Source organism: Anguilla anguilla, chromosome 4, assembly GCF_013347855.1.
Source record: "Anguilla anguilla isolate fAngAng1 chromosome 4, fAngAng1.pri, whole genome shotgun sequence".
In the NCBI taxonomy this organism is placed as follows: Eukaryota; Metazoa; Chordata; class Actinopteri; order Anguilliformes; family Anguillidae; genus Anguilla; species Anguilla anguilla.
Window position 1 is genome coordinate 27573299 of NC_049204.1, and position 24908 is coordinate 27598206.

The window sequence follows — 24908 nt, forward strand, 5'->3', positions numbered from 1 at the left end:
AATGAGCATCGTACTCCACTCTGCAGAGATTGAATGAAGAAGATGAGTCGGTGTTCGTCAGCCTGATGCTAAACATTAATGCTACCTCAGGGTCTCTCTAGCCCAAATTACCTGCTGCTGTTTGGATTCCACTGGATTGGTAATCGGTGTCTGTGGATGGGACACAGCTGCAGTAGGGTTTCATGTTCATTTACATGTAGGAGTTATAGTTCTCTGTGTCCCTCTGTCATAATAATTCTCCCTCTGCCTTTCGTATTGCACAGGTTGCAGTTCAGTACAGTGGATGTAAATGAACTGGATTGGCTGACACTGCCATTGTTATAGATTTATTAAAACAGCAGCAGTCAAATGTATGCGGGGGAAGATTTCTGTATGTAAGAGATGGGGGTGGTATTAGTCATTCTCCAGACTGGGTGGCTGATATTCTTGTATATACACAAATCACAGCTGAAAGCTAGAACATTGGTTGTACCTCATCATGTGAACTTAAGCAGTGTACAGGCTTTTATGCAGTACAGCAGTGGTTCCCAAACTCGCTCCTGAGGCCCCCCTGTGTATGCTGGTTTTCAGTCCTACCACAATTGTAAACTCTGAATTTTATCAAGCTGTTAATTTTTAGTAATTAAGCGCGTTTCATGTTTAGAGGGATTATTTACTCAGTTAACCCACATTATGCCTGAAGTATCTCTGGATACCATGAGGAATAAAATTCCCTTGTTCATACTGTGCCTATTGTGGTATTTTGCAAACTATTACATTAAAAGAGGTTTATTTTGATCAAATGGAAGACTGAGGTTAATAAATAGGCTCCTAATTATGTTGTTGAACACATGCTAAATTTCTTTCATAATTCTTTCCTTAAACATATTAACACAATGCAGGTTTGGCTCATTATCATTTGCTTTGGCTTTGAGTTCATTGTCTTCCAGATGGTTAGTTTTAGAGGTTAGGGGCCTGTATCACAAAGCAGGATTACTCAGTTAGTTGGATAACTGGACTGAGTAAAACCCAGAACCCTCCTAAATCTGGAACATGGACTGATGTAAGAAGAAGTGTTCTGGATTTGACTCAGTGCAGTTATCTTGCTAACTCAGTAATCCTGCTTTGTGATACCGGCCCAAGGTGTCCACACCTGCCCCAATTAGGAGCCTGTTGATTCACCTCAGTCTTTAATATGATCGGTTTAAAACAGTTTGAAATATAACACAATACACATAATATGAACATGGGAATTTTATTCTTTGTGGTATGCATGGCTATTTCTGACACAATGTGGCCTAAGAGGATAAATAATCTCTCTAAACATGACATTCTCCTAATGAAGCAAAACAAACGGTTTGTAAAAATTCTGGGATTGTAACTGTTGTTGGAATGAAAACAAGCATACACAGGGGGCCCCAAGGACCGAACTTTGATACAATGTGTTTGAACCAGCCATATTTTGATTCATTGCCAGGGTCATACTTTTGGCTTACTGAACCATGCATCTCTGCTTTACACTGACTTACTTTGAATATCCAAGATATAGGACTTTATATTCTTTAATTTGTGTTAAATATGTCTAATTCTTTAATTACAGGGCCTGATGAAAAGAAATATTTCCAGTAAGTATCTAGTAAGCATGACTGTAGGTTGTGTTGTAAACTTGCTGTTTTTACTTCTGGCTACCCATGAATACCTAATTCTAACTACAAATGAACCAAAATCGTGATTATGGAATACATTGTTACTCTTGAAACTTTTGTGTTAGTTTTTGTAAGTTTTGTGTAGATTTAATGAATTACAATTGTTATTGTATGTGTCTTGATGCGAATGAAGTGAATTAAGAAATGTGACTTTTTCACAGGTGAGGAGATTGCAAGGCCAAGACGCTCCACACCCACAGCAACCCCCACACCAGGCCCTGCTCCAGACCCCCCGAGGTGAGCTCCCATGACGTGCTGTAGACATTTCCCCCGCCCACCCATGTTCCAGTGCAACCTCTTTTAATGAGCTAACTGCTCTGACATCAACAAGATTGTCTTGGCCCAATCAAACAAATTGGCTGTGTCCAAAACCACATACTACGTGCTACATACTGTATGTATAATATCTCGGGCATGTGAGTCAAAAATACGATGGCTTTTCAGACATATTGTGTAATCATAAAAATACGTCACTTTCATTAATTTGTGAAAATGACTACAGTTACTTTATGTGACTTTATGTAAAGAAGACAGAAATAAAAAGATTTAAACCATACTGTACATTTAACCATTGGTTTTAACTATTTTCTGCTAAGCATTGTGAAAAGTAATAATTGCATTTAAATTGTTCAACTGTTTTGCTGCTTTGGCTTCAATTGCCGTCCGCCATTATTAGTTGATATCTGGTTGCTTGGATCGTGAACAATCGCAGTGCATTGTGGGATACTCATGCCAGCATACTGTCCAGTTTGCATACTGCAATATTTCACCGGATGTAGTATGACATCTGTCCAATACTTTTTAATGCTATGGTGTCATACATACTAAAAGTGTTGACATGCTATTGGCTTACTAAATTTACTAAATAGCATGCCAGTATGCGATTTTGGGTGCATGAATTTTGTCAATCTTTAAAGTGGTCGTATTTGTATATGAAAAATTCATACACTACAAAAAGCCAGTGTAAGCCAATGCAAGTGGCCCTTTGTAATTCGGAGGTTCTTCATCCCCTTGAAAACTGGATATGTAGATAAGCTCTGTTTGTCATCTCGCACCTGACCATTTTCAAAGCAGCCTCAAGAAAATTTAAATTGGGTGAGATACCTTGTCAACAAAATAACCTTCTTGAAAATAATCTTCATGAATATGGATGATGATGAGGCTGCTGCATTATGGCATGCGAAATAGTTTTGAACAGTTTAGAGGGAGCTGTGTTCACTGTTATTTCAGCCATAGTTCTCCTTTAAATGCACTGCAGCTGAGTCCATTTCTGTCGTTGGGCTCTAGGCTCAGGCCTGGTTATACACGGCTTTAGTAACTGCGTTAGGAGCATTCTGTGTGCTGTGATTCAGAAATGAAATGCATATGGTGAGAGCATCTGGTACTGTAGGAAAGGGGAGGGTATGGATGAAAGAAACAGAGCAATTGCTCCGTGGTTATTATTTATGTGAGGAATGAATGCAACCGTTCTACAAACAGCCTATTTTGGATGTGTTGCTTAAATTATTAATGAATTCCTCTTGCAGCGAGTGCTCACTCTTTTTTTTGCATGCCTCCTCCTGCAGTAAGACGTCTCCTGTACCAGAGGATGCAACTGCCTTATTTGGGCCACCGCTGGAGACAGCCTTTGAAGCACAGAAAACAGAAGGTATCATATTCTGATGAGTCTGCATCGAGAGATTAGTCAGCATGTGCAGACGGGTGACAAATTAAAGGAAATACCTGAATAAATGAGTGGAGAAGCATAACAAAGGCAGATGCTTCCATACAGGTGTACTGCATGATACAATTAAGCAGTTAACATCCTATCATGCTCTGTGGCATTTATAAAGGGGGGCAGGGGGTCTGGTGGCTCTGTTATGCCATGGGGGGCATTTTCCTGGCATGGCTTGGGTCCCCTTGTCCCCTTCAAGGGAAGGGTCACTGCAAATCAATACAAAGTTATTCTGAGTGATCACCTTTATCCTATGATGAAACGTTTCTATCCCGATGGGGGTGGTTTCTTCCAGGATGACAGTGCCCTCGTCCACAGGGCACGAGGGGTCACTGAATAGATTGATGAGTATGAAAATTATGTGAAATATATGCTATATGCAACTGGGTTGAGTCATGAGATCTCAACCCAGTTGAACACCTATGGATTTTGGGTCAGCATGTTAGACAATGCTCTTCAACACCATCATCAAAAAATCTAAACTGCCAAGGTGCTTTGATACTATTCTGGGCGCTTACGGTGGCCCAACACCTTACTAAGACACTTTATGTTGGTTTTCTCTTTAATAAATCACCTGTCTGTCTGTCTGTATGTGTGTATGTATGCATGTCTGCATGTATGTATGGTATGTTTTCAATGTAGGATTGTATGTTTCAGTAGATGATGTGTTTGTGCAGTATGCCTCTGTATCTATTACAGCGTTGTGTATGTGTACCAATGACTTAGTGTTTCTCTGATGTGTGTGTTTAAAAATAAGCCTGTTTTGTGTATCTTACATCACTGTTTGTATGTGCTGGAGGTCTGCATCCTGGCCCAAACCCGACTGGGCCTGAAGGTATGCTGAGATAGGTCCAATGCCTGGGCCTGTTTAGCAGAAGGAAAAACAGATAAATAAGCGTGAACTCAAAAATGGCTGTTTTAATTTGCTAGTTGAGCATAACAACACTCTAGAAGCTTTCCTTAGCACCGTTTCTGACAGTCATTGTTAGGAGCTGGTGGAAGTGTTGCTCCCCCTGTTTCGTGATTTCAAGCACCTTCACTGGCAGCTTTCCTGTGGGAAACAAAATTGTGCTGTGTGTTGCTGTTGGCTTGTTATTTCAGTGATTGGGCTCCATCAAGTTTGGGCTTAAAATTTGGCTAGAGCTTGCCTGGCCTTAAAGGACTTAGTTGGGCTCAGGCCTCATTTCTAGTACGATTCTGACCTCTAGTATGCACGTTTATGTCACGTATAGTTATTTATGAGAGTGCGTGTGTGCGGTGGGGGTCCTGTATGAATATAACAGCCAATTCAATGTAGACATGTCAAAATAAGGGAACTACATCTAGTGCTCTCACACAGAGAATAAGCCATAACTACCAGCTCTTAAAGATGTGTACATAAATCTTAAGAATCAATTTAGTTGAGTAAATCAAAAAAGCCACGAACAGCCAGGACACTGAGCTCATGGTATACTTGGGCAGTACCAACAGGACTGGCAACTGTCCTTTCCAAAATTATTTTATTGAGGTCTTTTGCTTTTGTTACGCATTTGCTCATTCACTGGATTATTCACTGAGATACGGCAAAATGCCTGTAGGGATTTTTCTCCTGGCTGGATGCCATTTCACTTAGAGGAACTGTGTAAATGGTAGGGTTGTACAGTGCCACAGTAAAGGGCCTTCACCCATACCTGGCAGAGAGCAGGAAGAGCTGTTTTAGCTTCAGACAGAGTGTGTCATCAGGGGCAGGAGCCACTGCTTAATGGCCGTACATAGCTTATGCGGTGTGCTCCACTGCTGCACTCTCACTTCTCATTTGGGCTTTTTTGCTTTTAGGAAGTCACTAGTGTGTGGTACAGGATCTCCTCGTGCTTCCAGATATGTGCTTAATCCTGCCGTTGCGTTGTGTTCCTCTCCTGTGTAGTGATCATAGGTGAACCAGAAGTGTGGGGCGTGCATGTATCCGAGTCGCACCCCGACTCTCCTTTGGCAAGAGCCTTTCCCACCGGAAGTAAGTTTCCACTTGTGGCGTTTCCGTTAATCTGCGCTGATTATTTCCCCCATGATCTCAGCTCACAAACTCCCCTTGGGAATGGACACACCTTGAACATGTGCGCCATTAGCTCTCTGAGTAACAACCAGCCTGATCTTTTTTTTTTTTATTTTTAGAAGCCATTACTTTGAAAAATCATCCTTTATTACTGGGGCCATTTCTTTCCGGGGCACATTCATTTCTGCTACTGTAGCTCCCCAGCTCTGCCTCTTGCCTCCTCGTCATTGGTTCTGCATGGGCTGGGTCAGACCGTGCCAAGTTCACCTGGCGGGGGTGCTAAGCTACTAACCCAGGCACCGAGAGTCACACTCTGGACGAACAAGCTTTCATAGCATTGCTAATATCATTGCAGCTCCACCTCCGCTTCCTCCCAAGAATGTCCCAGCCACGCCCCCTCCCTGCGGTTCCCCCCCAGCAGACTCTTCTGGTAAGCAGAGCCCCTCTCTCATGTCTGCTTTGGTTTGGTCTGTCTCCAGTGCACACGTGTGTTCCGGCACTTTCTGCTGTTTTATCAACTTCTGCTTGTGTCCCCCCCCCCCCCCCCCCCCATGTCACAGTGGTCTCACAAGATGAAGATGGCAATGAACCTGCCTCCGGTCCCCAGGAACACCCTTCTGAGGGGGGGAGAAAGACGTCCATCGCTGACTTGGACAACATCTTCGGTCCAGTGCAGGGCGGCAAGCCTGAGGAGGAGGCCGCAGAGAACAAATGGGTCTGCTTCTCCGACGAGTCGCCGGAGAAGCCGCTGCCTCCCCAGGACGCCGCCCCGCCTCTTCCCACCCACCCGCCCCCGGACTCGCCCCCCCGCCTCCCTCCGGGCCCCCCTCCGGAGGAGGCGTCGCACTCTCCCGCCAGCCCTCCTCCTCCGACAGATGCGTCCGCACGGAGCATCCCTCCGCCACTGGTCTTGGGCGAGGAGGATAAGCAGGGCCCGGAGGCGTCGGCGCTGAGGGAGGACCCGGCCGAGTCCACGGCCTCGCCCAAAGAGCACGCTCAGGGGCCCCGTGCCACGCCTCCCCCTCCACCCCCTCCCACGTACCGAGCAGTGGTGTCTTCGCCCGGGCCCTGCTCTGGAACAGGCCCTGGCAGCGGTGAGTGTTCTTACTCCTACTCTCAGCTCTGCGCTCGCTTAAGGCTTCAGCATGGCCAGCCCCTTTGCGGTCACACGTGCATGCCGTCCGCAGCAATAAAACACATACTATACTTCTTGCGCTCTCATCCAAGGCACTTCCAAGAAGTGTTATAATAGTCACTGCACATGGCATTGTGCACGAAGCACCATAAAAAAACCCGCTGATATCCCAGCCCAGCTAGCTGGTTTTAGTCCTTTTATTATTTTAAGGTAAAAAATGTTACACATGCACTCATGAACATTTAATTGTTATGGTAATTACCTAGCTAAATGCTGAGAGATGTCATAAACATGTTAATAGTTTTCATGTTAATAGTTTAAGCATCCTGACAGTAGCAGGCTATTAGCATGTTCACTAAGAATTGAATCCTGTGACTGTTTTAAGCTTTCGTTTCATAATATGTAATTATTTGCAGTCAATACGTAAATATATTTGTATGTATAGACGAACAACGGCTTTATATTTTCTATTTGTTTCAACCTTCGCTAATTTAAAGCTAACGAGAGACAGGTTAGCCCCCCCCCCATGTTCACGAGATTTAAAAAAAATCAGTATTGGCTATTCAAAAAGCATCCCACTCTATTCTTTCACAAATAGTACCCTAGCGTATGTACCTTTTTAAGTGCATTGTGCCAGTGTGCTGCTTGCTTCCTTTCTTGCTGCCCTGTTTTGAAAGAGCCGGAGGTGTGTCAATCACTGACAGACATGTTCCGTGTGCACCTGGCATGTCCGCAGTCTGCAATGTTTCAAATTTTGGGAGGCATGCAAAGAGGCCATGCACAGTTCTGTGTGCCATGTGGCCTGTTGCACCCAACTTCCACCAGAAGCACAAATCCAGCATTGCACTGCCATTATCTTATCAATATAGTTCACACACAGTAAGCATGTGTGCTCACATCTAACATACGCATAGCAGCGCTGATCATACATGGTTTAGTGTCTGCTGACATCCTACATTCACTAATCATAGTGCACACAATTAAGGGCCACCCCAGTATTGACATTAGATGCAATTATGTGTGGGATTTTAAAAATTGTGCTCATGTTTAATGTACATTGATCAGGCCACGTAGCATTTTTCGTTCATGTTGCAATGCACATACAGTGCATGCTGTCAGGCATTCTGAGCGCTGCCTTATTGCATTGCCGGTAAAGCTTAGAAATTTAATTCCCAGAAAATGGATCTGGGCTGTATCATTAGCATCTGCTTGGCAGCTGCAGCTGCCCTCTCATTTACTTTGCTCCTTCTGTTGCTGATGAACTTGATGTGTCATTGTCTGATTTTAATCACATTTAGGGACTTTATCAGCCAGTGATCTTGAGATGGTGTGCCCAGTTGCCTTCTGAATCACTGACTGCCTAATCTCGCAGCTGACTTCATTGTGTCTCGTTTTCTCTTGGGCTTTTGTATGAACAGAGGAGGGAATTGTTGAAAATGTACTGAGAATTTGACGCTAATGTGTTCAAGGCCCTTTTACACTTACATGTTTTAGTTTCAGAATCTTGCCTCTGTTAAAAGAATATTATCATTGAACAATGGACACTAACCTTCATTTGTTATCACAAAACCTAGTATGTGTGAAAAAGACCTTAACAAACAGTGGGGTATGAACTACGGAGTTTAGTTTAGCACAAAGGAAACTTGACAAATGGATTCCACACAGTGAAAGCACAGCGGGCAGACTCTTTCTGATGTGACACGTACTGCTATGATTAGGCTCCGCTGCTGGCCAATAGCAGCTTGGTGAGTGTGGGAACCAGGAATGCAATGCAAACAGGAAGATGCGCTATGAACCATGAGCCGGCCATGCAAACCCAACAAGGCATTGGGAGACACTGTTGGCTCAGTCGGTCATGTGATCTGCAGGTGTGATAAGTCATCTTCATGTGATTTTGTTCTACCACAGGCTCCAACTCCCCAGCTCGCCCTGCTACACCATTGTCTGGCAGCAGCCCGACTCCGCCCCCTCCTCCTCCTCGGCCGCCCTCCAGACCCAAACTGCCTCCTGGGAAACCGAGCGTCGGGGATGTGGTATATCCTTTACCCTTTTATTCAACATTCCACAGTAAGATTCTGTAGTTGTGAATCTTTTAAGTTAATTTCGTACATGTGCGACAACAAGTGCAGGAACATTTCTTGATAGATATTTTCTTGAGACGAGTATCGCCGCAGATGTTGACGCGTGACTGAATTGAATGGGAGCTCAAAGCCCCTGGTGCTGATCTGTGCTGCGATCTGGTTTCAGACCCGGCCGTTCAGTCCTCCCATCCACTCCTCCAGCCCCCCACTCGTAATCGCCCCCCTGGCGCGAGCGGAGAGCACCTCCTCCATATCCTCCACCAACTCGCTGAGCGCCGCCACCACGCCCACCGTCGGTAAAGAGCTCTCCATTTCTGTGTCAGGTCTGCACCGTTCCCCGTTCCCCGTCATCTTTAATAATCCTTCCTCCTCTGTCTGTCCGCTTCAGCTGCCAACTCCGGATGTGTTCTTAATACTGTGTACACATCCGTGTACCACCGTGCTGAATCCCTGAAATCAGCAGTACGAGTTGTAAATGCAAGCTATGACCTGTCATTGAGACAGAGCTGCTCTTTTTAGATTCAGGCGAAGTGGTAGTATTATGGCTTGATCCGGTGTTTTGTCTTCTGTCCTGCATGCCCTGTAGCCCATCGAGCCACTTGCACAGAATAGTATCTCCCATTGGACGTATGAGATCACTGAATAATTTAGCTCACTCTACAAAGTCCTTCACATTCGCAACTTTAACTGGAGAAATCTTCTGGTCCAAGCCATGCCTATGCACCTAATGCATTTAAATGTTATAGAAACATGAGTTTTGTAGGTAGAAATCATTTATGGCCACAATAACGGAGCCATTTCCATCCTTTTTACCTAAATATTTCAAGCCAGCAATGTGCAAATACTGTATGTGAACGATAGTGTGAACAGGCCTACTGAAACAATGTAATGATAAGAGTCCTCAGCCTTCGTCAGTAGTCTCAGCTCATTGGCTTTCAGTTTTTTTTTTAAGATAATAGCTTTTGTATCTGAGTTTTGAGACAATTTAGTAATTTTATCTCTCATGAGCATGTAATCAAATGTTAATTGGTCATTACAAGATGACCTTTATTTACAGTGTTGGACATAAACTTCGAACTGAAAACTGAAACCATTGCTCATGTCACATAAGGGTTTGTTATTGTCCTAATATTTCTTCAGCAAAATATCAGAAAGCAACCTTGCAAACATTTTTATTGATAAAGTTACACGTTTTTTTCTGGAGGACGCATTTCATTTTCAACATGCATTGTTTTTTGTCTTGTCTCTTCACTTTTCTTTTTTTGCCGTGAATTTTGGTTTTTATCCCATTGGTTTATAAATGTGGGTCTCTCTGTGCTTTCACTGTTGTTGTTCTTGTTAGTTTTGCTCTGAGTTGTCTTGTTGTACTTGATTTTTTGTTTTTGTTTGTTTGTTTCCTTTTCCTCTGGTTGATCTTTTTGTCAATGATGTAAGAAGATGAGGCTTTTGTATTCAAACTGCCCACCTGTGAGAGGCGCTCTGAAATGCCTGCAGGTATGGTATGGTGTAAACCCACCTGGATGGTGGGGGACATTGAGATTTCACACAAGCCATTATGCCTGCAGAATCATCGTTACCCATAATGCATTATGCTCTCAGTCCAAAGGTCATTCACGACAGCATCCTGTCTTCCCCCCCCCCCCGACACATTCTGAAGACCAGGATGACAGTCATCACATGGCACTGGGACTCTTGTGGAAACAAAAGCACACATTACAGAGATTCGAACAGCACGTCCACCTTTCCACGGTCTCTGGAACACAAGGGAGATCTCGACCACTGCGCTTTTTTTTTTTTTCCCCCCTCTTTTTCATATTTATTTGCCACATCTGGTACATCATGACAGAGAAGCCTTTTCTAAGTCTCTTAAAAATCCATGGACGACCTTTTCATCCACACCACTGGGCAGCAGATCAAACCCATTTCGAGGTCAGATTTCACAGAGAGATACAGTGGCATGCACCCTTTCCTTCTCCCTTACATGCCAGTGTCTTACAGCGCTGTTCACATTTTCCAGCAAGCCATATTGATTTTTTTCATTAACGTGTAGTCCAGCGGCTATTCTGGCTACATCGCCATGATGTCATCTCATGTGATTCACAACGTTGTATTGATTGTTATACAGCTTTTTTTGAAGCTGCAGCTGTCTGTTTTTTTACCCAGGGGTACTTAAACCCCACAATGTGAATGACCTGCCAAACCAGAAAGCCCTGCATGCTCCCCTTTGCAGTCTGCCAGATGAAAGAGTGTTCAGTATTCACTCCACTTTCCATGTGACGTTGAAGTTGAACACGCCCCCTCTCTCATGGAGCTCTCCGGTGCCCATTTCCCGAATCCAAACCAGCGTCCTGTGAGCCTGAACCCTGCCCACGCTGTCAGCCCCCAACCACCCCCTGAGCCCCTCGGCCCTCCATTAGTCTGCTCCCCATCTCTCCTGTCTCCTTCGCCCAGCTTGTTTCCTACCCACCTGTACCGGCACGCCTCTTGCCTTTCGCCTCCCCTGCACACTTGTGGTCCCTTTGTGCTCAACAGCCTCACCAAAAGGGACTTCTCTGTTTATATCTGTGAATATGCGGAGGCTATTGTAATATTGCAAAACAGTATTGCAAAATCTTCACTTTTTAAGAAAATTAATTTGGTGCCCTATGTGGGGCTGTACACTTCCCACCGTAATTTGGAACGTCCAGTTATCTGCAGCTGCGGATGCGGACATGCTCGAGCCCCTCCGCTGATTCGGGAGAGTGTAGACATCCTCAGTTCTTCTCTGAAGCATGTGGTGCCACCAGCTGCTTAATTTGCAGCACAGACTAGAGTCTGTGGAAGATCTTTCATATGCGGCTTTAGCATGCATTCCATGAATGCCTGACTGACCAGCAGGTGTCGCTTGAGAGCGATGAAACGCGGACCCATAAGCAACTGGAACCTCACATACCCTGGGCTGCCAGGTGTGCACCACCCTGTGGAGTCAGTGCTGGCATGGTCCGTATTTGATCTGAGACCATGGGGGTCATCCATGCACCCAGCAGCCCTTTACCTTTTTAAAATGACACCTCAGTGTAGCGTCCCAGAAGCACGTGCCTAGATGGGCATTCAAGTAGGCAGCCGGTGCACATTGTGTCCTCTCACAGGACGTGCCCTGTCCTGGTTCTGCTCCAGCTCCCCTTCCCCCCCAAACACACACACACATACACACACAAACACACACACACACACGTACCTCTACCCCTCTCTTCCTGCTGATTAATGGCTTGCAGTGCCTTCTGTGTTCCCTCCCACTGTGACCTGTGATAGACCTGCCGTGTGACTCACACTGTTGTCCTTCTCTCTCCCTACCCCTCCCTCTGCCAACTTCAATCTCCTTTGCACAGAGAATGACCAACCTTCCCTGGTATGGTTTGACAGAGGAAAGTTTTATTTAACCTTTGAAGGTAAGTTGTGTCCAGAAATTTAGTGCACACCTGAGCGTCATCTCTTCAAACCTCCTTCCTCCTCCTCCTCCTCCTCCTCCTCTCCTTGCTCCCATTGGCCGCCTAACATCTCATCTCTTCCTGCCGCCTTATCAGGCTCTTCTTTTTATTTTTACCATCACGGATCTTGTTTGTCATGCAGCGCTATTTTTTCTTTCGTTAATCATTGCACACATTTCACTGATTTTATTTCCTTGGGTTTTGGTTTGATCTTTTCATTCTGTTCTTTTTCTTCAGATCTTTGCAGATTTTTTGGCATTAACTGCATGCTCTGGTCCTGCACAGCTCTTATTTTTGCATTTTTTTCCATTTTTTTCTCTTGGAGGCTTGGAGGCTGTTCACTTTCCAGCATACCTGTATTCACTGACTAATAGGAGATCTTCACTGGTCCTATTGGTGATTCATACCTGATTCATAACTTGAATTTTAAGTATGATCAAAGCAGCTTATCACTCTACATAAAGCACCTGAAATATGATTCAAAGTGGAAAAATCTCTTATTTTTGTGGAAATATGTGATTTGTGTGACTGTTCATTTGTGTATTTATGAAACAGAGCAGAAAAAGCAGATAAAGGTAGCTGTAATTTACTTCCATACGCATATATGTCCACTAGCACAGTTGAAGGCAGCTTTATGCAGTGAAATGGACAATATTTAACTTTTTGTAGAGCTGTTTCTGCCATTATTAACTGTGATCACAATGCACAACATTTGAGGTAATTTAAAGCTTCTCCTACTGCATTATCAAGTGGGAATGTATTGATAAGATTATCTAACAAAGTACAAATCAAATAAATAAAAAATCCAAAGTTATCGTCAAGTTTGTTTTCAGCAGCTATGGAACACTGAGTGGTGCGGTGATTGTGCTGCTGATCATGAGCAGAATCTGAGACTTCACAGAATAATGGCCCGTGATGTCAGCAGTCAGTCATACCGACTGCAGCCACAGTTTTGGTTGTCATTGCTAATATTGTTATAATGGTCATTGTATGTTTTCTTCTTTATACACCTCTCTGTATGTGAATGATGGGTAATGAGCACTGAGCAGGAGGTGGCAGCCTCAACCGTGGAGCGGATCATAGGATAAAGCAGCAAGCTGGAGAGGGAACTACAGGGACCTCAATATTTGAATATTTTTTAGGACGAAGGACTGCAGGTGTCTGTAGGAAGGAGGATAAGGACCTGCAAGGGCTATCCTCCCCCCCCCCACCTCCGCCGTTGGGCCTGCATAAGTAAACCTGTGCGGTCCTGTGTCTGTTACAGGCTGTTCCCGAGGGCCCAGCCCCCTCACCATGGGTGCCCAGGACACCCTGCCTGTGGCAGCCGCCTTCACCGAAACGGTTAACGCCTACTTCAAAGGAGCAGACTCCAGCAGGTAAGCTCATCGCCCACCACTGCCCACCTTCCACTCTCATCTTTATCACATCACAGAAATGACAGTAGATTACCTCTATTCACCTTAAGATGCTGAAATTTTATAATAAAAAATGTGTCATGAATATTGATCTCTATTGATTTTTGCATCAGACTGGATTGCAGTCAGAGCCATGCTGTACTAATGGATTGTAGCTAGCTGATTTTATTTCATTTTTGGCTGTATGTTTTGCTATCGTCAAATGTGGCTTTTGATTAAATATACATACTTTACCTTTCAGTCAGTGGTCTGTAATATTTTGGTCCGCTGGTCACTCGGTGTCACTCAGTGACAATGTGTTTCAATGTTAATGCTATCAAGATATGGTATATATAAATATGTTTGATATCAACTTGGAAGGGAAGGTATATTTGATTTAACAACCCAATAAAAATGGCCATTGGCATAGTAAAAGTTTTAAGTTAAACAAAATTTTTTTTATGAATGAATGCACATTTGTCATGTTTTTTCCAGCTCTTGGCTTTATGTAAGCAAGGTTGTGAGAGACACATAGTCCCTGGCAACCACAAACAGTTCGGGTTGACTGCCAGAGCAGTGCAGCAGCTGAGTAAGCTTGGTGTACGTACCCCAGATGCCCCTAGTTGGTGGGACAGCGAGACAGGCCGCGTATACGGAGTTGAGGTCTGCCGCGCTTCGATCTGGCCGCCAGCCCTAACCGCTGTGTTTGGCTCTTCCTTCCAAGGTGTGTGGTGAAGATCACGGGGGAGATGGTGCTGTCCTTTCCAGCCGGGATAACCAGGCACTTTGCCAATAACCCCTCCCCGGCCATCCTAACATTCAGCATAACAAACTACAGCCGGCTGGAGCATGTCCTGCCTAACCCCCAGCTGCTGTGCTGGTAAAAACACCACGATAGCACTCAACACCTTCTGGTACAAACACACACACACACCTGCATCAACCGGACCCACAAACTCTATACACCCATGACTTCACTGCTGCAAAACCGCCATGTGCTCCTTGCTCCCAGAACATTAAACCAATTGAGATTATGTCCAATTCACAGTCCTGTATCATTACTAATGCCATGCGTTTTTGTTACTTTATTAGTCTAACCAACACCCTAGCACTTGTCAAAATTTGTTGAATGCACTAATAGGTGTACAGTGCTATTTGACAAACACTTGTAATCATATTAAACAAATGTGGTAACGGTGTACTCTGTTATGTCCATTGACTGCCAAGCCGCATATACGCATTTGTGTATAGGGCAAAGAACGCATATCAATACTGTTAAATGTTTTTCCACAGCGATAGCACACAATCCAGTGCTGACTCCAAGGAATTTTGGGTGAATATGCCGAACCTCATGATCCATTTAAAGAAAGTTGCCGAGCAGAAGCCCCAGGCGACATACTACAATGTTGATATGCTGAAATATCAGGTGAGCAAATATCTTATTCATGCACCAGTGGTTTTCTTCCCCATTCGCTCACAGTAACCCTCAAGGAATGTTTAGCTGAACAGCGCTACTCGAGAAATGTGTGACAGTTACAGTCATGGTAATATTTCTCATATTCATATGATTTAAATGGAATGTTATTCTGAAAGAAGAGGACCAGAGCGGAGATTGGAGTACGGTTGAAATGAGGCCGTTTGATTCTACAGGTATCTGCCCTGGGTATCCAGTCCACGCCACTGAACCTGGCGGTCAGCTGGCGGTGTGAACCCACGACCACCGATCTCAGAATAGATTACAAATACAACGGGGATGCCATGACCACGCCCGTGGCCCTCCACAACGTCCAGTTCCTGGTCCCCGTGGACGGAGGAGTGACCAAACTCCAGGCGGTGCTTCCCCCGGCTGCTTGGTAAGACAGCACTTCCCACTCACTGTACAGAACGCACACGACGGTGCTGCCTCCAGTGATCATTTGTTGAACTGCAACGTATGTGATACTGAAAGAGTGAGCAATGTTACATTTTTTATGTCCCCAAAGGAATGCGGAACAACAAAGAATCCTGTGGAAGATCCCTGAGATTTCACTGAAGTCTGAAAATGGAGGTAAATTGTGTTCGTTTTGACTTAGCTGTTAAAAGGAAAGTAAACGTGTTTTCTCAGCTTTGGAGTGTTCGTTTGGGTGAGAACTGGGCTTGGCATCAGTGAAGTAAAGCTGTCAAAGCACAGTAAGCACAGAGCCCAGAGCATTGGCACGTACAGGGGGAGATGTTTGGCCCCGTACTGAGGCAGTGGAAACATCTCTCTCTTTATTCTCACCCTGGCCCTCGCACCCCTTTGCTCTGTTCCACACCGCCCGCTAATGCTCCATTCCTTTATTGTCCGTGGTGTTTTCCACACGGCTTGCTGTCACAATACCACTTTCTCCCGGCTCTCTCGCCAAGCGTGGCTTGATTTCAGTTGCACTGTTCGGTGATTTCAATTTTGCTGAGGTACAAAATTCCCCCCACCAGAATTACTTGTGCTACCCAGTGCGAAATGAGTTGTCCGATTCTCCCAGGCAAAGTTTCGTTCGACTGCCAAGCATTCATAACTGAGAAAGAGACCCTGGGATGTTTTTGTAAGAGGATTGCTTCCCCCGCCCCCCCAGGTGTGGGATCGCTGCTGGCCCGGTTCCAGCTGACAGAGGGGCCCAGCAAGCCTTCAGCCCTGGCGCTCCAGTTCACCAGCGAGGGCAGCACTCTGTCAGGCTGCGACATCCAGCTGGTGGGAGGTGGATACAGGTTCTCCCTCATCAAAAAGAGGTTTGCTGCAGGTGAGTCCATACAGAAACGAGGGAGTGTGTGCAGTCTACAGCCATGTGTTCGAGATGTATGTGACATCAACAGTCTTGTAAGGAATAGTACATTACTAAGTACAAGGCAATACACAGTAATCATTTGACTATAGGTATCTCTATTTTAGCCTCTGTTGATCAGTTTTAAGTTGTGGTAATGTTCCACATACAACCACTCTGAAAATGAAAAAAGAAAGAATAATAATTTAGACAAAGTGCTGCACCAAACTGGTGCACAAATCAGCGATAAATTGGACTGAATTCAGAATATCAAATACATTAATATAAATAACTAAATGCTATTAGTATTAGACTGTGACATGAGTCTTGAGGTTTCCATTGATATGTATGTGCACATATATGCTTATGTCATTTCCAGGAAAATACATGGCTGACAATTGATCAGCACTACTGAACAATGCAATGAAGACCATCTCATTGGGTTGTGCAAGAAATTAAGATTATGGACCATTCAGATTGCTCAACAACAGAAACACTGTTAACCTTTATAAAAAATTGCATAATGAAGACAAGTCCAACAGTATTATATAACATGAAAATAGAATTGTGGAGATTTTTAGGGTTTAATTATTGTTCTTGTAATATGTACAATTTCAGAGTATCTATATTGCAGGAAACACCTGGCTTTATTTTTGAGATTAGCAACTGTTTTCCTCTTACAGTGTTGGTCAGCCTTTTCACTACAATGGCTTAATATGGCCAATAGCCACTGGTTTCTTCTGGGTCATGCATTACATCATACTGAATCCTGCGAAGGCTTCAGTTTACATTGATATGGTCATATAGGGGTTCTTTGTGTAATACCACAGCACAGATCTCTAATAGGTTGTGGGTTAATTCATGAGTTCACAGGGAGGTGACAGTATTTCTGTCAGCGATATGTTATGGGGGAAAGATTTATGGTTATGCCTTTGAGTGCCCTTAACGAATTCAAATTGATCAAGAGAAAAAAGCACTTTGTACATTTAATATGTTTTCCATTAAAGCATGGGTTACCAATAGCCAAACTCCCTTCCCTGTATAACAGACTTCATCAGAGATAGCTAGTTAGCTAAAAAATAAACAAATAGAAATTACACATTTGACATTGCAGCAGTACTAGCTGAACAGCTAGTGAGCGATGCATAACTTTTTCAAAGGTCAAAGCTGACCAATATTATTCAGGGTGTGTTGTATGGTTCTCCATAATCCATATCCATATATTGAAGGTGTTGGATGTTGATTTTAGTGGGATGTGGCAGATTAATTTCAGTTCCTTTGGTTGAAAAAGCTTTGGTCCTAGGCACCAAACTGGCCCAGGGTTCAATGCCTAATTTATGGGACACATTAAATTTTAGTCTTCAGGACCTAGAAATAGGTAGCAGTTTTCATGCCAGGAAAAAAGACTGACTTTAAAGAAACCCAAAGACTCACTCATTGCTTTGTACCCTAGAAATGTTTCATAGCGCACACATAAACCCCACATGAACCCAAGTGGCATACAAAATAAATATGGCTATTCAACTTATATGGGTTACTCAAAGGCTTTGGCTTATACACACCACTTGGACAGGAAGATTTCATTGTATTTTGCTGAAAGAACACAGTACCACAGAAAACAAGCAGAGGTCTGCTATTTGAGATTAACAGTGGTTTCCAGGGACTGTATGGTTGTCTAGCCTCATTTTTTCATGAAGTGGAAAAACGTATCGGGGCAGCTTCACTGATTAAATAATACTTTTCTAGTTATAATATTTGAAGAGAACATTTTCCCTTAAAAATGTAAAAAGTATAATTGTAAATTGATACACTATATCCTCAAGGGCATACAGTATGTATGGTGTTTCCTTGTATTGCCACATAGTCTCTCTGTTGTTCTTCAGACAGCAGTGTTAGACTTCAGAGTACATTACAGCATTATATTTTTTATTTATTGATAATACTGATTTGTTGTAAAAAAAAATAAAAAAAACTGTATATTAGAATTTCAGTGGTACTATGGGTTAGGACCCTTAAAATTATTAATATTTTCATTCTTTTTGTTATCTGTGTAGGTGAGTTACCTGTGTACAGTAAAATGCGAAGGTATAATTTTTTTATTTATTTCAGATATAATTTTTTAACTCAAGTGTAACAAAAATTTTAGCTATATATGGGTGGGGGTAAATAAAGATGAAATATCTACCAGGGTATATCATGCTTAGTAAAGCAGTGTTTTTCTGAGCTGTACATACAGTATAGATGGTCAGTTCTTGACATTGTACACGCGTTCCAGTCACCTCCGTGTATATGTACCAGACTCCTTGACATTTAAAGCATGAACCTAAAAAACCCGCAAATGCTTGAATCCATGGCTTTATTTTGCATATGGTAATGGTCTCTGTGAGATGAAGCAAAACGCAAAGCAAGGGGGATGAGGAAAGATTACCAAAATGCTGTTATAGATTTTGTGCGTTCTCCTGACTGTCTTTTCACTGAGTAAACCTGAATATTTTTAAAGAAATAAAAGTTTTGTTTTGAGAAAAAAACACTGTGCTGATTTTAAATTCCCCACATCTTCTGTTTACAAAGAACAAATCTGGAAAGAGAAAGGGACTATGGGAGCATGGCATTTCTATGTGCTAAACCACATCAATTATCAATTGTTTTTCTGCTTTGCATCACTTGCCATTTGTCACAGTCATGTACAGTACCAGAACTACAAAAAAGGCAATGTGCCGTTATAGCTTTAAGAAATTGATGTTTATTTTTCAAAACCATTCAAAACAGAACAGGCATGTACTGTATGGGGGTCTATTTTCAACACCAACAGTGAGAAATTTTACAAACAAAGTCATATTTTCCTGTGAGGTTATTAAGAAATCATGCAGTACAATTTGGTTATGTTTTTCCTCTTTTACGGTTACTGGAAGTCCCTCAGATGTTGCTAATGTATGTATGATTTTCATAAATACAATTCAGTACAAATAACTGAGTTTACATTTTACATATTTCAGACATTACTGGGCTGCAAAAGCAATACATATGTTTGCTTCGCTCAGCATGTTCAGAAGGACGTTGCAGACAGATGTGTGGCTATTTTAAGAAAAACATTTGTTAAGTTAAAAGGTGCACACAGGAGCACATTAAGTACAATAAAGCTTAAGTCTGTCTATCCAGGTGTGTCCAGTGTACCTGGCAATATTCTGCCCTTAAATGGAAGCTTCACCCATTCTGTTTTTTGAGAAGAGTATTTGTTCGTTCACATGCTGAAAAGTAGCCCAAATAACATACTGTGGGACAAAGTGAACTGTACTATAATAAATATTTAAGTTTGCAGTAGGTCTCCATTTTTTTCAGTTGTGTGCACTATATCAGAGGACAAAATATGCTGTCATGTTCCATTGGTAACATAAGTATATTAACATGGCGAGTTAAATGTCTTTCATTGACCCTCTTAATTGGCAAAAAGACAAAAAAATCCTGATTTGCTTTTATTTTTTCTTTTAACTGTTAATATTTTCTTTGGCAGTATGGGCCGTCCTTTAATTCTTGATGAAAAGAATATCCAGTTATTTTTAGTCTATGACCACTGCAATTTTATTATTTTGGTAATAAAATTACCGCAAATCTTAATTTTTTCCTTCACTGAAGCATTTGTTGGCTTTTGAATTTGTGCAACCTGGATACTTTCCTCATTTTACATACAGAATTGGGTATTGGACTACTTTCTGTACAGTACAAACTTCAGTTACGTGACTGCTGTAAATGTATTTTAATAAACGTGTTTTCCCTGATGCTTGCTTTAATAATAATAATACGTTTTTAACATTGGCCCTTTCAGCTGGCAAGGCTTTAAAAGGCGTATATTTGTTAGCATCTGCAGTAGATTTTTATCTCCTTGTAAAATTGTTTTGTTGGTTGCAATAAAATAACTGGGAGTTAGTGCTTTTTGGCTAGTTTAAAAGCCTTACTGGATAATAACTATTTTACAAACCGTATGATTTACTTCTGGAAATTTGCGGCACTTTTACAGATCAGCTGCTGTTTATGAATGTGTGAGAAGGTTCTATGAAAGAAAACAATCTCCTCTGTATAAATATTATTCTCCTTACAGATTAGTGTAAATGTATGATTATTTTACTCTCTCTGTAAATATTTTAATTTCTCTTTTTTATATAAATGTTATTTAATTTAGTTGTGTCTACATCTTATCCATTGCACAGGATACTGAATATGCAATTGTTTATGTAAATGTAATGTACTTTTCAAAAAATCCCATCAAAGGTTTTAAAATTATAAAGAATGACCATTGTGTAATACCTGTTTAAGATGTCAGTTGATGTCAGTTTTCTTGGAAATAAAGTGGGAAATATTAACATTTTCTAATTTTGTCCTTTTCAGTCTGTGTTAATTAGAAGGTAAGTTTCAGTGTTTGGAGGGTTTGTGAGAATGAAAGGAAAGAAGGGTACAATTGACCACATTGATCACGATTCAGTTCAGCCATGTGTTTACAATAATAAATCAGCACATTTTTATCACGACAAATTTGTCATTATAGATTTTCCTTTAAATTTCAATTCTAAAGAATTGTATTTTTGATTTCCAAACATAAAGTATAAATAAACAAATGGAAACAAGTCCCTGTAGTGCAGTTATCTTACTGTCTCAGAATTCACAGTGGCCAGGAAGGGCACACTGGTGAGTTTAATGGCAGATTTGCAGTCAGGACAGTTCTGGGAAATCACAACGGCTCCAGTGAAGCATGCAGCAGTTCATTACACAGGGTGGTATACTGGTTTCCTGGGTGACTGTGGCTATCTTACGATCTCCCTCCCTTATTTGACCAGCTTGATTAGTTACCTCGTCCAGGAATTAGCCAATGGCTGAGCATTTCCAGTGAACTGCAGTACCACTTTCCTGAATGATTTTCTCCAGTCCAGGAGGATCACATAAGATCGGTCAGCTTTGACTCATGAGGTTCGGATAAGGTTTCAGGTTCAGTTTTCAGATTACTCATCGCTTTTATGTAAACAAATTAGAAAATCTGCTAATTAGATTTGAACAAATTGGATTAAAATGTGGTGTGTCATATTATTTTCATATTTTGCAGCTGTGCTTGAATTAACAGGACTAGTTGTATTAAACTTCCACTAGTTGAAGAATTAATCTGTGAGTTTATATATGTTCTTTACAGTTCTTTTTCTTTACGGAGGTGTTGGTTTGATTATTAGCAAACCAACACCTCTAATCTTCATTCACTGTCTTTCATGCCTATATAGGGCCGATGCCACCCTTCTGCTTTTCACCATCATCAATGTTTTGAGAGTTGTGCTGACTGCCATCAAACAGGAAAAGGAAACTGTCAAGCTTCGCACCCAGTTGCCAAAATATTTGAGATAATAGTGATTGCCATTGCCCTAGACTGATGGAAACACAATTCTTGTAATCACAGCACACATACCTGTGAATCATCCCAGTAGCATATAAGACTTCAGAATGCAATATTACCAGAATGTCAGGTAAGGGGTAAGACAGCTTGGATATTGCAACTCTGCCTTGCCTTATGTTTGTGTATGTGTAGTGGAAAGTAGTGTTTACAACCTGGTATTTGTAGCACGGGTTCTAGAAAGAAAGAATTATAAGAGTATAAAGAAATGCTCCTGCACTCTGTTTTTTGCACATGTCAAGTTTTATTTCAATTTATGTGCATATGTACAAGCTTACAATGAATACATCCCTCCTTCATATGTCTGGGCAGCTTGTCACTTTCTGGGCTTTTTTGATATAATTTTTTTGTGTATGTTTTATATTGGCCTTCACAGGTTGTATGTGCAATGATGGACATTTCATACGTTTATATACGTTTCTGGGGACCTGTTGACCTTACAATGGCTGTTACCAGAAATTTGGAGGTTTGTAGTCTAAAGCAAGAAAATATGTTTCAAGTAACAACAAAAAAAGCAGTTTGTAACAAGTGGCTACCTGTATGTGTTTCTAATGAGGCAATTGGTCACTGCTGCAAGTATAAAATCTCGGAAGAGTAGCAATGACTTAATGTGAATTTTTAAGCTTTAAGCTTCATATTCATTGGCTTACTACAGCATGTTTTGTGCAGCAAACGTAATAATAATAATAATAATAATAATAATAATACAATAGATTGCCTTGGTTAGTCCCCTAAATATACAGGGTAGTAATGAAGGAAATCTTCTGAACATGAATAAGTGAGCTTGCTTATTGAAGTGCTACCATAAAATGGATAAAACATTATTTTTGCACAGTTAAGGCCATTGCTGTGAATTGTGAATTGAACAATTCACCTTCATCTGTGAGGGACAGATTTCAAAACAAATAAAAATGCAGGGAAGGTAGATTGCATATAGAAGATTCAAGTAAAAAAAAAGGCTAAACTGCTAAATTATCAATGTGCCCCATCTAAGGTATTTTCACTTTGTATTTTTGTGTTTTAGTAATGCAGAGTTGGCATCACTGCTGATGCTGTGGACATCAGCAAGTCTGACACTGACGATAAGCATATTTCTATTGATTTTTTAAATTTATTATGGAAAGACGTAGTTTTGCAGCCCGGGGAGAGAGTCTGTGGAAGTAGACACTGGTCGGTGTGGTGCCTCAGCAGAAGGAGGCCAGGTCACTCTTTCTGCAGCCCACCTGACAGCACATGATTGTCAGCTTTTCATTCAGGTCTCGTCTGTGCTGAGGAACTGCCACACTGGTGCCGAGGTACTCAAAGCTGCCCACTCCTGTACACACGTAATATAAGCCAGTTATTACAATATTAGAATGAATGCTGAACGTTACAAAACTCAAAAACTAGCATTAATTCCTGCTGCTGTGAAATAAGTATTATAATAATAAGTTTTATAATACTTATTTCACTGTCAGACCAGAAAGTTCTTCTGGCCATTTAAATAGTGAGCATAGTCCTTTTGTTAGAGACCCAATATTATTTGACTGTCAAAACTGAGCAGGCTCCAAGTCTGTTGTTTATATAGTCTGCTTATCTAATGAATACTAATGATTGTGGCAAGTCTGCTAACTATGTTTGGCTACTCTGTAAATCATGTCTGGCACCAGTGATGAAACAAACAATCTGATAAGGGCAAAATTCCATTTCCAGTGCTCTACAAGACCTCTGTACCACAGGCTTACTCACCAGAGCAGCAGTCCAAACACCCAGTACAGCCAGCAAGTGAAATTGGCCATAATACAATAACTGAGACACGTTTTCCACCAAATACTTATAGATTTTGTTTCCATTTGCTCTAATACTATTTTATTGCCAATAGTTCACAACAAAGAATCCAAAACCAGAATATCACACAGAAGTTAAATTAGCTTTTGAAGTTGGTTCACTTTCAGAGTGGTGTAAACCTGTGATATTTGATTTACTATCAGTAGTATCAGAAATGGTGTCCTTGCTATTGAGAGTCCATGCAATCTGTTTTAGAAAGTTTTAGTGATCGCACTGAAGGTCAGATTAGTGTGTCTGTGGGTGAATTACACTGTAGACACTAGCCAGTGTGTGAATCGCATACACAGTGATAACTGCATTGTCAAATGAGAAAAGAGGTGAACTGACCTTGTAGGGCTGGTTCATTGAGAATCCTCCTCCACCTGGATCCACCACAGGTATAGACAATGGCGCGGATGAACTCGCGGCCACACAGCTTGATGGCTTCCACCTCGCCCTGCTTCAGGGCGACCGCACACAGGACACTTAGCATGAGCACGGGCAGCAGTGCTGTCTTGCTCATGGTGGTTTCTTGGTGTCTGTACCGGCACTCTTTCACTCCAAAAGCTCCCCTTGTCTTTGTCTGCATCTGGCAGAGTCACAGCTCCATATATACATGGCTCTCCTACTTTCCTTTCCTCCTCCTCTAAGTCGCCTGTCCCACTCAATCCACCTGCTCACCCAGCCTAATTGCTTTATGTTTCCAGTCATCTTTAACAAAGCCATATGTGGATCCCAAAAGACTTGCATCAGGCAAACAACAGTTTATAACACTAACAGGAAATGGCATTTTACGAAAAGCCATAGAGTCTCAAATGCTAAAGTTTAATGGTTTGATAGTTATTGCCTGACTGTAATGCAAGGCTAAATGGGCTAAAAGATTTATCATGTTCTCTGTAGACAGTTGTCCTATATTTTGAATATACACTGTGTATTATTTTATTTAACCATTATTTAATCTGGTCAGTCAACTGAGAACTGATATGAATGTAAAATGATATTATACACATTTCATATAGTGAGACGTACTGTACTTAAAAAGTTAAGAACTGAGGTCTGCTTCAAGACCATTTTTTTTCTTGTTTTTTCCTGTGAATGTTCGCAGTGAAAATACTCTCTAAATGTCAAGGAGAGAAATGGTTCATGTATGACTGGAATGTTGTAAAATGTGGAGCAGTGGCTTTCTGTTTATTGCACTAATCTTCCAAAGAGTTCTGTAATGAGCTCATTTAGAGGACGTGAATGACCTCATCACAAACAACTCAAGGATCAGGCATAATCACATCAATGTTCCCATGACTCCTGCCAGTGTTATGTACCATATATCACCGTACTTTCCACACTGACTTGGCTTATATTGAATGTCAGTTGTGTCCAGATAAAACTCTCATG

At 41.9% G+C, this 24908-nt stretch overlaps 2 protein-coding genes across 5 annotated transcripts in view; one reads left to right on the plus strand and one right to left on the minus strand.

Moving 5' to 3' along the window:
- Positions 1-20647, plus strand: part of sgip1a (SH3GL interacting endocytic adaptor 1a) — a 75555-nt gene extending 54908 nt beyond the window's left edge. For 3 of the 4 annotated variants that reach the window (XM_035413745.1, XM_035413744.1, XM_035413746.1), the window contains 16 exons: positions 1580-1604; positions 1847-1922; positions 3251-3333; positions 5303-5389; positions 5784-5858; positions 5989-6522; positions 8472-8596; positions 8811-8967; positions 12013-12072; positions 13376-13487; positions 14230-14385; positions 14799-14931; positions 15156-15358; positions 15488-15552; positions 16097-16261; positions 16662-20647. In XM_035413745.1, the coding sequence (XP_035269636.1) occupies positions 1580-1604; positions 1847-1922; positions 3251-3333; positions 5303-5389; positions 5784-5858; positions 5989-6522; positions 8472-8596; positions 8811-8967; positions 12013-12072; positions 13376-13487; positions 14230-14385; positions 14799-14931; positions 15156-15358; positions 15488-15552; positions 16097-16261; positions 16662-16684 (2079 nt within the window). In that variant the 3' untranslated portion in view covers positions 16685-20647. The remainder of the gene's footprint in view (positions 1-1579; positions 1605-1846; positions 1923-3250; positions 3334-5302; positions 5390-5783; positions 5859-5988; positions 6523-8471; positions 8597-8810; positions 8968-12012; positions 12073-13375; positions 13488-14229; positions 14386-14798; positions 14932-15155; positions 15359-15487; positions 15553-16096; positions 16262-16661) is intronic. The other variant, XM_035413747.1, reaches the window with a different exon arrangement.
- Positions 20648-22271: 1624 nt separating this feature from the next.
- insl5a (insulin-like 5a) lies at positions 22272-24182 on the minus strand. Its single transcript, XM_035416000.1, has 2 exons — positions 23865-24182; positions 22272-23025 (listed from the first exon to the last, which is right to left on the minus strand). The coding sequence occupies exons 1-2, from the start codon at positions 24103-24105 to the stop codon at positions 22895-22897; spliced, it is 372 nt and encodes a 123-aa protein (XP_035271891.1). The 5' UTR covers positions 24106-24182; the 3' UTR covers positions 22272-22894.
- Positions 24183-24908: the final 726 nt, after the last annotated feature.

What these genes read in the sequence shown, in the direction of transcription:
- insl5a (XM_035416000.1), bottom strand. Translation starts at nt 24,105, where the DNA reads ATGCAGACAAAGACAAGGGGAGCTTTTGGAGTGAAAGAGTGCCGGTAC. An exon ending in CAATGAACCAGCCCTACAAG is followed by an intron (nt 23,026 to 23,864) that starts GTCAGTTCACCT and finishes ACGTGTGTACAG; the next exon opens with GAGTGGGCAGCTTTGAGTAC.